Consider the following 14,072-nt stretch of genomic DNA (forward strand, 5'->3'; position numbering starts at 1 on the left):
TGTAGAGAAAATGTGACCCTAGAGACCAGTCGGAAAAAAAAAAAAAAAAAATGTACTGACCACAGAAATGTAAGTAACTAATAGCCACACCGGCAGTGTTAGAGAGGTCAGTGTGCATGTGTAACAGCATTAAGAGGAAACGCGTCCTAATCTGCACCTTTTGTGACAAGTTAGGAAACAATCCAACAACAATCCAGGCCCAAGCAAGATCCATTTCTACATCATACCACACTGATAGATCAGTTCCAAAAGTTTTCGCTCGCTATGGTTTTGTCAAGTCCGTTGATCTTCTCAGACATCAAGCCTTCCTCACTGGCTACCTTGGACTCATGGACCTACGAGAGAGAGAGCAGCAGGTCAGACTGGTGCTTACTTACATGCCCAGGAACATTTCTTTTTTTAAAGATTGCTTTTTTGGCATTTTAGGCCTTTATTTATAGGACAGCTGAAGACATGAAAGGGGAGAGAGAGAGAGAGAGAGAGAGAGAGAGAGAGAGAGAGAGAGAGGGGGAGACATGCAGCAAAGGGCCACAGGAGGCCACATATACAGGAGTAAACCTCTGTATATGGGCGCACACTCTACCAGGTGAGCTACCCAGGTGCCCGCCCATGAACCTTTCTGACCAATTAAATCAGTTTTAAGTTGTCAAATAGGATGGATGAGAAAATAAATGGCCATTTGTGGAGTACTCTTGGTACACAGTACAGTATGTGCTTAATACTTACCTTGAATGGCTCACTGACTCCAATGATGCACTGCAGAGTACTACTGTAGTAGCACAGCACACACTCCGCTCCCCTCACAGGGATTTCCTCTTTACTAACATATACCTACAAGAACAAAGAGACTTTTTTTTCTATTTATGTATCTTTTATTATATCATCAGTTGGTTTTATTCTGATAATCTTTCTTAAGATAGTGTGTCTTACTCATTGGTGCACGAATTACTACCTGTATGACTTCTTCATTGAAGGCCACTTCGTCGTCTTTGACCCACGTGTAGGTGATGTAGTCTGACACACTGGTGAATCCAACCTGAGTTAAATACACACACATTCAAGATTGTCGTACTGAAATATCACATTTAAATTGCCAGTGGTAAATGGTTGTGGTTCAGACAACCTTATAGAGTCCGATCCAGTCCCATGTACTGGAGGGGAACGGCTGCAGAGGGCTGTAGAGAACCATTGCATCAATGTCTGCGCTCCAGTCGCCCTCTGCCTGCAGACGCACCAGAGGAGTCTCGTACATCTTCCTCAGCTGGATAGGTAGAGAAATAAACCTACAAGTTAAATCATCTTGCCTTTTGAAGGTAAATGATACACAGATGAATATGTAAATGTATTTGTAGATATTTAAAAGGATACATCCTGTTCAATCCTGTCATTACCTTTGTTGGGTTTGTCAGCAGGATTACGGAAAAACTACAGGCCACGATTCTTTTTATGAAAGTTAATGGAAGGGTGTAGCATGGGCCAAGGAAGAACCCATTCAATTTTGGAGAGGACCCGAATAATGGGGCGAATACACAAACTTATCTTTCACGTTCGTTAACATTGAGGGACAGGGTATGGCTTTGGCGTAGGTCTGGGCTTTCCGAGTGCCCTCTAGTTACCACTTGGGTTTTATTTAGGAGGTTTGGCCCCAGTTTCTATCAGTTGTGATCGCTTACCAAGTGCAGGATTTGGCAACGGATGCGACATTCCTAAAAAGAAGCCCGACAGTGAAATAAACAGCAGTCAGACAATCAGATCAGTTTGAAACGAATCCCCAGGTTAGCCAAAGTTATTTAGAAAACATTATTACCGAAACTGTCCATTGCAATATCCATCAGTTTGACCCACTTCCAAGTTTACTAAGCCACTGTTTTCCTTGCAGAGAAAAACAGTGGCTGTGCAAGGAATTATTCGACCCATACTGGAGCTTTGAGGCTGATACAGATAACGATATTTGGGAGTTTAAAATCAAATCAGTACTATCAGTAGATAGTATCAGTACAGTCTTGATATGGGTAGCTTAGATTTGTTTGTTTCTTTTTTTTAGATAAGATACATACTGAACGGGACATTTTACATTTGAGAAATCAGCTTGCCAGTGCTCTCTGGTGGACAAACTGTCATTTTTTTTAAAGATAATTTTTTGCCCATTTTAGCCTTTAATAGACGGGACAGCTGTAGACAGGAAAGGGGGGAGAGACGGGGAAGACATGCAGCAAATGGCCACAGGTCGGACCTGAACCCTGAGCCACTGTGTCGAGGACTGAGCCTCTGCATATGGGCGCCCACTCTACCAGGTGAGCTACCCAGGCGCCCTTGGACACTGTTTTTAAAGTGCTCATATTATGCTTTTCCCCTTTTCTTTATTGTGTTATACATCTTTTTTTGTGCACGTTATAGGTTTACAAAGTGAAAAAGCCCAAAGTCCACCCCAAAGGGACTTACCATCTCTAACAGAAAACACTGTTCACAAACTGCTCCAAACAGCTCTATTGTAGTCCAGCCTTTACTTTGTGACACACTTTATAATGCTCGCCTAGCTGCTAGCGTGGCACTCCCTCATACTCTGCAACTGACAAGCTAGCAGTACTTACTGCGCATGTGCGACTCCCAACAAAGATGGAACAGAAGTGAGATGCCTCACTCTGTAGCTAAAACAGAGAGCTCAACACACAGGGTGAAAAGAGGAGCTGCAGCAATGTGCAGTACAACAAATATATGGTGTTTTCTGAAAATTAAACCACATAAACCTATTCCGGTACAACCTCTAAATACAATTATGAACCTGAAAATGAGCAAAGTTTTTTATTTCTGTAGTGCAATTTCTTGTTACATCTTGGCTGACATACACACTGATATCAATATATCTACAATAAGCTAATATTGATCGATATATCAGCCAGATCTCATCAATTACTGTAGAGGTTATCGTAACCAATAGAAACCATGGCTTAAGATACAGAAATAAGACTCAGGTTGTAATAAAGAGCAGTTATCCTTTAAAAGCCTTTAAAAACATTAAAGGATGAGGCTGGTAAAATCCTACAGTTCTGTTTTTGCCAACAAATCCCATTAAAAGACCAAAACCAGAAATGCGTTAATCTGTCTCCCAATACTTTCCCACTTTCAAAAACCTGTCAATGGATCTCAACTCAAAACTTTTGACTTTTATTTTAAAGACTCAGTAAGCGCCTAAACAGATGGGCGCTGAAGTTTTTAGCAAGTTTCTCGAAAATAAGAAATGGTGTTTTTGTTGGGGATTGTGAATTCACTAAAATCAAGCTACAGCGTGTGTTCATCGTAATGAAGGAACATGTCAGCCAGTGCAACGATGTGGCTCAATGATGTGTTTTTAATAGTTTTTGGACAAGGGAGCTCTATGGCACAGAGGAATAAGATAAATCTTTGGATACACACACACAATACGTTAGAAGAATTAATTCATTGTTGGTTTGAGTCTTTTCATGGGATTTGTTCTCAAAACAAAACAAGAATGTGACTAAATATATAATCCAACCAACTGCTTTACTGTGTTCCAGTTTCTCACCTCCAGTGTGAAGACACTGATGACAGGCTTGTGGTCACTGACGCTGTACTCCATGTTGCTGGTGTACAAGTTCTGCCTGATCTTCAGCGGGTACTCCTCATCCTCTTCCACATGCCCGACTTTCTTCGCATCCGGTCCAACCCTGTTTTCATCTCGCTCGTCAGAGGGTGGGGCCTTGGGTTGGAGCCGCCACAGAATCCTGTCGGTCCAGGCAGGTTTACGCTTCTTACCGCTGGACACGTGTAAACAAATCATCAACGCACAGAGAGTAGAAAGGCGGGCTTTAGTTAGGAGACAAAGACAACTCTTTGCAACAAGAAAGAATCAAGGATGTTGGAAGGTGCATAACTGGGTGACCGATAAAAAAAGTAGGGGGGGGGGTTGCCCTCTCCACTAGTTTGAGAAGAGAGTTAGTGAGTAATCTATGTCAATGGAAGTAAATTTCAGTCAACAAAGAAGGTGTGGCAGCGGTTTCTGGGAGCAGTTAACTTAATATTTTTCACAATGAACAAAGAAATATTCCATTTGTTGAGCTGTTTTTTTCTGTTATGTATTTGAATTACAATGACCTGTAGAGCTGCATCAATCCCATTTACCCTTGTCGCTATTTTTGTGGCCATTTTTTTCATTGATGTAGCCATTTTCCTGGCTCTAGAACCAGCCTTCAGTGATCACAACAGCATACCTATTTGAATCATCAAAAAAGAAACTGGAGATGTGGGCAGCAATTTAGAGGTCGAGAACCAGGCTACAGTCTGACCACTCAAACAATTATACAGTAAGCTGCTAGGTGTTTGCAATACTGTCATTTCACTGTGTAACAATATATCAGACAAGGTGTCAAACAAATTGCAAGTACTGTGGGCCTTAGTGGACCTGTATATACAGTACATCCAATGTAACAGGTAAAAGGTTCAGTTTATCTTTGTAAATATGAAAGTATTACATTCCATTGTACAAGCTGCTATTTTGTGCCATGGAATTTAGTAGATGGATACATTTAATGCCAATGTTTGTGATATATTATGTCTAACAGATACAAAATTTGTGATTCTCTCGAGTTTCTAAGGTTCTTCAGACACAGAGTTTTCAAGTGTTAAACTAAATTCTGAACTTAGATTTTGATATGAGATGTCTAATATTACATGAGTGATGAGTAAAATGTATTTACTAGTATGTTAAAGCAGCTACAATTTACATTGTCATATTACAGGATACGGCTGTGTATTACACTTTGATCTTTGTTACAGTTAATGTGACATGATTTAAACAGATTTTTACAGACCACACAGTAGCTGTTGTCTGCCAGCAACCTCCATCATAGGCGGTAGCATGTCTGGGTGATTAATGGATCTAATTATAATCCAACACACACATATTGAATTATCCACAGTCATAGCTGCCATGTTACCAAAACATCTATTTCTGGCCATGCATGTTAACTGTTATGCAGCAGCTGTTCTGGGACACTGCCTTTTATATAAACAAGCTCTGAAAGCAGTAAGATGGTAATGCACACTGTAGGTTAAAGGCAGGTTAATATGGACTACTGATATTTTGCCATTTAGAAGTACTTTTTGGAGTTTTTAAACAAAAAGTTGTATAAACATTTAGTGTTTCTCATCAAAGCACATGTATGCATCTTTGATGCTTAACAAATGTGTTGAAATGTGTTGAATTCTTTTTAAATTTCTGCATTGTTTACATTCATGTTTGCTTGCTAGAAGTCCCTGCATTTTTCATTGCCTGGTACCTCCACCAACTGTCTATTATGAGATTAACATGAAACTGTCGGAAGGAATGTGGATCAGGCCTGTGTTCTCATGCGCGCAACAATGATACAAAACAAGTGGGGATCCATTCATAAAAATATTGTGCAATAGTTCCACTAGTGGTCAAAAACTCCACAGGGTACCTTTAACAGCAATAACATTGGACCCCAAAACAACAGGTCTGTGAGCTCAGACAACATTCTGCAAAATAAACAAGCATTTCAGTCTTTTCTTTGCACAGACAATCTGACATTTGTCTTGAAAAGACTGTTAGCTCCACCTGCTGGTTTGTATAATTTGCAGTATGTTACAGATGAAGATGATCTTCATTAAGCCTTTGAAAATTGGTCAAGGCTTACGATATGCATTAAAAAAAGAGGATACTACTTTTAGCATCTTGTTAAAAGTAGCATGTGGCCACATACTGTAGTGCAGTTAGGTGAATTTAAAAAGGGGTGACATGATATATTAAGGGAGATGTGGACACAAATGTGCTTTGAACTCTTACTTAAAGCCAAACCATGTCCTGTAGAGCCTGTGAAGTTGTAAAAAGGCACAGATGCAATATATACAAATTACCATAATTAAGAGGCAAGTACTAGAAATGAAAAACAATTTTAAATTATGATTATGATTAATTAGGACTTATTATAATGATGTTAGTTACCTGCTGTCATAAGTATCGGAGTTTAAGTCAAACTTGTACGTGGGTTGAAAGTCCAGAGGCCCTTCCTCAAACTCCTGGAGCATCTGTTCGTTCTTCTTCATCATGGTCAACTGAGTACGACAACGCACACATTTCACGCTGTCACTAACTCCCAAATTACAAATACAGTACCAAAGCATGACTAATAATATTCTGGCTGCTCATGCACAGATCATTCTAGTGGTGTGCTGGGATCCCTATGAACCCTCATATGAACAGGAGTTGATTATGCTGTAAACAGCTGAATGGTTCTGGAAGTGTCAAACCTGGTCTTTGCTCCACAGCAGGTTGTAGGTCCGATTGTTGATACAGGAGCGGACAAAGTGCATGCCATGGTCCTGAATTCGGAAGTTGAGATCTCCAAACCAGAACACCAGCCTGGACCGAGAGAGGGGCAGAGGAGGGAGGATGGACAGCAAGAGAAAGCAGTTGAAAGAAAGCAAATATCAAAGAATGGGTGACTGTACCGATTTTATACATGATGCAGAGACTGTGAGATAAATGAAGCTTAACGATCTTCTTTAAGATCTGTCATATTTTCAAAACATCTGTTTGGGTAAGCTGGAGTTTGTATTCTGTGTATCTCCTCACCTGTGATCAACAATTCTTGAAGCCTTTTTACAGTCAAAGGTCTGTGTGTCCATGATGTACTCAAACTCATCCACTCTCTCTGTGGCATACTTCATGTGTGCAGCCAAGTGACAGTTGAGGAAACAGAGCATGTGACCATAGAAAGACAGACGGACAGACACGCCACCTTTGTTACCCTGAGAGACAAACAGGAAGAGATGAGAAACAGAGGAACCACAAATTCTGTCAAACTACTCTGCACTGTTCCTTCAGTGTTTCAGCTGCGTGAGAGACAAATCAATGCTTTAAAAACTAAGACAGAAACAAAAGACAAATTATCAACTTCTGACAAGTGCAACAAATGCTATATTTGACATTTTGGAGGGGAAAAACTTAGCAAGTCAAACATTTACTTCTATTTCTGTAGTTCGGTTAACAAAGTGACACAAGTGGAATGTGTGTATTTTCATCCCATCCCTTATTGAAAGGGGAACTGTGCCAATTTTACACATTAGTGTGGTTACTAGTGTTGGGGAGTACTACTGCATATGTGAAGAAAAAAAATTGCATAAAGCCCTCCAGAGGAAGCTGTGTTAAATCTGATAAATGTCTTCAAGTGATACAATGTGAGTCAGCATCAGTTGGAGCTAAAGCTACAAGTTTGAAAAGGAAAAAGAATCGGGGATGTGGAGTTAGAAAGAAGTGAGCTTACCAGACCTCTATAGACCATTCCTCATCTCTGTTTGAGACTAGAGGCTACATTAGCCACCACTACATTACACTCCCGATTTTGAGACCAAACTGTTGGCGGTTGAGTTGCATTTTGGGTAATGAAAACACCAGATTTAAACCATAGACAGTATATAAGAATGGACCAACAGATCCCGTTGCTCTGAACGGAGACCAGTGAAGGCCATTAGAAGCACTTTTCCGGTGATGGATGAGCGTTACTGTGAGAGAGAGACGACGTAAATGTGCCGTGAGCAACGTATCTGAAAGAGGTAAGTCTTCTGGTGGCTGTGCCAAGAGAAATCTCAATCATTCCCAATCTTGCAGAGACGGAGAGCGTAGGTATATGTAAGGAGATAACATGGACACAGGCTAATTATTGCTAACTAAAATGCTAGTTAACATTAGTCATTAAACTTAAACAGCTAATGTGAGACGAAACTGCCTGCGAGCTTCTCCTGTACTATACGGTAATTCCTCTACTATGCGACAGTAAGTTGCGTGGTTATGACACAATCATTAGCCTATTTTTACAAAAACGTCTGCTATGGAGCCATTACGTGAGGTACAAGGTAATGGAGCCTTTTATACATTGTCGTGTTTCTTTAGAAATAAACAATGGACAAATAAAGACTTTTAATGCTTTAGATGTAAAGTTATTCGCTGTCAAAGTGGCGCCAAAAAGAATGGCAGTCAATGGAATGCTAACGGGAGGTGATGGCTTATTAGCATCAAAATGGCGCCATAGGTTCGCGGTCCGAGGAGAAGCTTACCCCCTTGATTTAAACAAGGGAAAAGAATGCTGCTGCATCTATTTTGATTGCTTTTTTAACTGTCCATTGTGACTCTGACAGAATAACACAAATGCAATGCTAAATCAGTGGAGTCCTCTGTGTGTGTGTGTGTGTGTGTGTGTGTGTGTGTGTGTGTGTGTGTGTGTGTGTGTGTTTCTCACCCAGTAACCAAAAATGCCTGTGCGTGTGTATGTGGCCTGAATGTCTCTGATGAAGGGGACGTGCTCCAGTTTGGAGAAAAAGAGCAGCAGCAGACCCTGCATTCTGATGGATGACACCTGACACACACACACACACACAAAGTAAATACAGTGCAACATTACACTCCAAATAAAAGCTATCAAGGATTTACACTGATTGCAGGGGGGGGGGGACGACACTTAAAAGATTAATCTGTTCTTGTTTACCTGGAAATGGGTATCACCTTGAATGTGTATCAGGGTTTTTTAAGAAGATTTGTACCTTAACATATTTCCGTGGTGCTAAGGTGGCCATTAACTGGTGACTCCAGGGGTCATCAAATATAGTGTCCGACACAAACCTCAATGGCCCAGAGTACACCTCCTGCAAACTATTACACACAGGGTCTTAATTGTCAGTCACTCTGCCTGTTATATACACAAAATACTGACCCCAACAATCAATTCACATTCCATGCACCACCTACCCAATGACGTAGAGGTCTGGGCTCTTTGGGGAGTTCAAATGGAGAAGCAAGGTCAGGTCATCTGGAGGATCAGCTGTGGCCACGTTCCACGTCACCATGTGTAGCCTGCGGGCACAGAAGATGGGAAAATAGTCATTTGTGCAGCACTCGCAACCAAAGATGAGTTCAGTTCAGTTCAGGGTAACACTTTATAATAACCATCATTAATAAATGGTAAATTGACAGTTAATTAATCTTTAGTTAATAGTCATTTAACTGTTAACAAACAATTCAATTATAATTAATAAGGTTTACTAATTATTAGTAGTGCTGTAAATTAACAGTTTATTGTTACACACATTATATCTCTCATATACTATATTAGGTATCGGGTAATGATTAAAAAATGTTTGTAAACCTTTAAGAAACCATTTTTAAAACATCTATAAACATTAGATCGATAGATGGACCAGATATTCCTAACACTTTGTTGAGGGTTACTAGTTGGTTTGTAAACCGTCTGTAAACAGTGTCTGGATGGTTATTATAAAGTTGCAACATATAAAATAATTATATATATATATATATATATAAAAGTAAGGAAAATTGTGTTTGGTAGATTATTTGAACAATGCTTTTTGGCAATAAATCTTATACCGTTGGAAAGCCTGTTTAGTTCCTTACAAATGGTGCCCCATTTGTAAGGAACATGCATTTGTGGGATTAGCAGCAGAGCTGAGTATGTGGGTTGCGCCCATGAAAAATTTGCCAAATCGTCTCTGTCAATGCCAAACAGCTTTTCTTTGCTGTTGCTATTGACTGTTGTTTTGAGCTTCTGGTACCCCCAGGTGCTGACAATCAGGTGCCTGATTCTGCAACCAGTGGCTATACCATATCTCCACAGAGATTGGTTTTACAAACCAACTAGTAACCCTCAACAAAGTGTTAGGAATATCTGGTCCATCTATCGATGTAATGTTTATAGATGATTTAAAAATGGTTTCTTAAAGGTTTACAAACATTTTTTAATCATTAACCGATACCTAATATAGTAAATGAGTGATATAATGTGTGTTACAATAAACTGTTAATTTACAGCACTACTAATAATTAGTAAACAATATTAATTATAATTTGTTTGTTAACAGAAAAATTACTGTTTGCTAACAGTTAAATGACAATTAACTAAAGATTAACTATTAATTTACCATCTATTAATGATGGTTATTATAAAGTGTTACCCGAGATATCAAAGCTCAACTTGAATTGAAGCCAATGCATAGTAATGGGTCTTAAGCAAGGACTTGAACGTTTCAATGGTCCGAGATGTTCTGATCTGAATAGGTAGACTATTCCAGAGGTTTGGAGCAGCCACTGAAAAGGCTCGGTCACCTTTGTTTTTTAACCTGGATCTTGGCACATCGAGGAGCATCTGATTGGAAGACCTCAGTGCTTTGACAGGTGTGTGGACATGTAAGAGCTCCGATAAATAAGAAGGCGACAACCCTTTTAAGATTTTGAAAACAATTAATACAATTTTTAATTCAATCCTGAAACAAACAGGAAGCCAGTGAAGCGTGGCCAAAACCGGTGTAATGTGGTCGCGCTTTTTGGTCCCGGTTAAAAGTCGAGCTGCTGCGTTCTGTACTAACTTTAACCGACGAACGGATGACTGATCCAATCCCACATACAAAGAGTTACAGTAGTCTAGACGGGACTTAATGAGCACATCATTCGAGTGTAAAAGCTGTTACAGTATAAACACTGTGATAATACCACGCGCAAATCAGGCTGCTTCTGTTAAGATAGATAATGAGACCATTCATCCTTTCGCCCAAACTCGCAACATTCATATGATTGAATTGTCTTTGCTCAGCTACGACAGTAACATGTATGACAGAAATCCAAAGGACAAAGTTCCCCTGGAGGGTTTCAATTAGCAAGAACGAAGAGTGTCTTTTAATGGCCAGTTCTTTGAAACCACAGCAGACAAAAAAAGGTTAAAGCATGTTAAAGAGAAAAGAGTACAGAGCTGAATAAAAAAAAAATAACTATCTTATATCAAACTATCTTTCCAGCTTTAGCACACAGAATAGACAAGCGAAGAGGTGACATTTTTTTTTCCACCTGAAACTGTCTTTTTTCGGCTTGTTGGCTCTCTTGCCACAGAGGAGGAAGGCTTTATCCAGAGTCTTGACCATATCCTCATGCAGCTCGTTTTTGGGGCCCAAGTCGTCCACACACGTCATCAGCTGGTTGAGCCGATGGCGCAGAACCAGTTTGCTGCTTGTATACTGCGTGGCATCGCTGGAAAGGCTGTCAGAGCGGACGCGCTCCATGGTGCCGAACAACCGAATGATTTCATCCATTCTGGCACAAAGTGTTAAATGCAGTGAGGTCCGCTGTCTTCTTGAAAGAATGAGTGTTGTTGAAGTGACAAAATAAGAAAGGACAAAGTATTTTCCTAAAGAACCAAAAATTGTTGGCAGTGTACCACAAAAAAAAAATTAAAAAAAATCAAAAATGTGACAATTTTAAGTATGTTTGGAATGATCGAAGAAAATCAACAACTGTCCGAAGTTTTGGTTGTTTCTGTAGAATCAAACCGCTGAGTGAAATGTGGAAAGTCCCAGTTTACAGATTTAGGTGCTCCAGAGTTGGACTGAGTGACTGACTGACTGAGTGAGTGTATAAGCTCTGTAAAATGCCTCAACATTAGGCTTAATGAAATATTGGGAAACCAACTTGCACCAGTAAACATAAAAATGCTTTCCCTTTGCGGAGCACTTGGCTTTTCTTAGGCAGGACAGCAACACATAGTTGTTGTTTTTTTTTTTTTTCTTTAAATCCGCATTAATTATTGGGCAACCTAATCCACCTGCCAGAATGCAGTCAGATTTGTATAGTGGAAAACATTGCACTGTGCTTAGTCTTGCACTTTAAACCCTAAACCCTAAAAGACAATTATGCTTTCAGTAGTCGGCACTGACATACAGAGTTGGTCAACTGCTGATGCTACACTTTAAATTAAATGAATAATAATATAATAATAATAATATTTTGTAGCTGTGAACTTAAATGTCACATATAAAATGCTATGTATTGACTCTGTTTTTATTGTTCCTATTTATTAATCTGTCTTATTGTTTCTATTTATTGATCTTTATTGTAAGTGTGCAGCTTAAGTTGTCAGCGCTGAAGTCCAAAACAATTTTCTCCAAGGGGACAATAAAGTATAATTGAAGTGAAGACTAAAGAGGTGAATGTCAACATTGAAAAGCCTGTCTTTCTGATTGACTTTCCATCCAAAAGTGGATAGTATCATCTCTGTTTAAAGAAGGCAATGCCAATTTCACTATAAGAAACAAAACAAGATAGTGAGGAGATACTCTATCTGGTCCAGCTTGAAAAATCCCTCTTTTGTATTATGCACTATATAGATTGTGTCATCACAGCCCATCACATTGACCCCCTTATCATAATACCATACTTGCCATTGTATGATTGGGCTTATCTACAGTTCAAGTGACACTGATCATTGGTTTGACATCAAAACAGTTCCCAGGAAAGAAATTAAGCCTTCATCCCAATATGCCAAGGGAATTTAAGCAGTCACCATCTCCACCTCAACAGTCTGGTATGGCTCTACAACCAAACATCACAAAGCAAGAGGCTACAATTTACCATTGGTACGGCACAAAAGACCATGTGACTTATCATTAACCACCATCCAGAAAATATTCCCTGTCAGGCTCTTTAAAACACTTACTACATGAACAAGACCCACAAGAAGTTTCTTCCCACACGCCATTATTTTTATGAGTAAGCAAAAACATGTTATGGTTGTGTGACAGTAAAACTGTGCAATAGTTGGTAGGATCCACTTACCGTGCATCAGCTTACACATACACACACACTTGCACACCAGACTCATTATACTTGTCAACACTCACATTACAACAAGTGTATATTCATATATATATATATATATATATATATATATCATATATCATATATCTATATATATATATATGACTACTCATTCTGCAGTAGCTGTATGTAGTGAATCCTACAGTCTATGAGCGCATCCCCTGAAGGATCTGAAGATTGTGTAGTGGATAATATCTCAGGCCAAGGTCCATTCAGTAATCTACATCTTGATGCTACTGCTTATCGACAAAATGTCTGACACAGCTAGACTTGAACTAGACATTTCTCTAAAACTCTGATAAAAAAATATGGCGAACCGCCATATTATCAAGGCACACTTGTAAACCTAATCAAACAATTTACCGTACTACAGATATTTTCATCTTGTAGTTGTGATAACTTTCCTCTTGTATCCTACACAGTGGTAGTCGGTGACCCTCAATGAAGTTGCATAACGTTAAACAATACAGGAGGTCCGTGCATTACTTATATAATGTTCTAAGGGGTTCGTATGTTTGCAGAGAAGCATGAACGTTTTGACAAACGCGGATGCAACAAGAGTCGCAGAGCAGAGTCCAACCTGAAGCTATCTTCCTCGTAGTTCCCTTTCCTCAAACTGAGGTCTGGCTGCTGGGCGCCGGACTGCTGCCCATTCTCCTCCATCATCTCCGCACCTGGAAGGCAATGAAGCAATTCCGCTATAACCTATAACAAAGTAAAAATGCAATACTTGCAACAGTAAAGCACTAACATTAACTGTTACATTAGCTAACGTTGCTAACTTAAGCCTAGGGTTAGGATATGACTCTAGGTTAAGCACACAGAGTATCTAGCTAGCTAACATAATTCATATCTGGCTTGAGCATACGCGGTTATTTGTAACATGAACGTACGTCGAGCTACCTGCACATAACGTTAGCTAACGATATAACGTTAACGATGCTCCGCTGTTGAGCGATGTATTTTCATCGGAAAATGTAACGGAGATGACGCTAGCTACATAAAACAAGCTTATTTCATCTAACACTTGGCTAACACTCGAATTACCAACCTGTATGAGTGGGAGTGTTATTATCGTATAACACTCCCATATCGTATACTACCCCCGATATGCTTTGTTAGTACTTTTCGTTGTTTTTCTAATGTAGCTACAGTAGTGATCCACAGCAGCAGTCTGACAGTAACGTTACAGCACAGCTTAGTGTTGTTGTTCCCGCCCCTTATCCGGGCACCTTATTTACCTTCAAAATAAAGCGTAACATTGTCACGTAATAGTTAAAACTGTCATCTTGTGTTATCATTTACAAAATTCCCTATCCAATATATTGTTTATCCATTTATTAGCACTGCAATACATTTGCAAACTATTGAAGACAATTAG

At 39.5% G+C, this 14,072-nt stretch overlaps 1 protein-coding gene across 2 annotated transcripts; it reads right to left on the bottom strand.

Annotated features, from left to right (window-relative positions):
• Positions 1-32: 32 nt before the first annotated feature.
• LOC144515725 (inositol polyphosphate 5-phosphatase K-like) lies at positions 33-13,900 on the bottom strand. 2 transcript variants are annotated; one of them, XM_078246798.1, is made up of 13 exons: positions 13,743-13,900; positions 13,272-13,365; positions 8,783-8,887; positions 8,578-8,686; positions 8,277-8,393; positions 6,614-6,789; positions 6,289-6,400; positions 5,984-6,093; positions 3,545-3,776; positions 1,124-1,261; positions 953-1,036; positions 727-831; positions 33-335 (listed from the first exon to the last, which is right to left on the bottom strand). In XM_078246798.1, exons 1-13 carry the CDS (start codon positions 13,780-13,782, stop codon positions 240-242), a joined length of 1,518 nt encoding a protein of 505 aa, XP_078102924.1. In that variant the 5' UTR covers positions 13,783-13,900; the 3' UTR covers positions 33-239. The 2 variants fall into 2 exon arrangements, with proteins under 2 accessions (XP_078102924.1, XP_078102923.1); XM_078246797.1 differs by lacking the exons at positions 13,272-13,365; positions 13,743-13,900 and adding an exon at positions 10,889-12,667.
• Between the last annotated feature and the right edge of the window lie 172 nt (positions 13,901-14,072).

This window comes from Sander vitreus, chromosome 3 (assembly GCF_031162955.1).
Source record: "Sander vitreus isolate 19-12246 chromosome 3, sanVit1, whole genome shotgun sequence".
Lineage (NCBI taxonomy): Eukaryota > Metazoa > Chordata > Actinopteri > Perciformes > Percidae > Sander > Sander vitreus.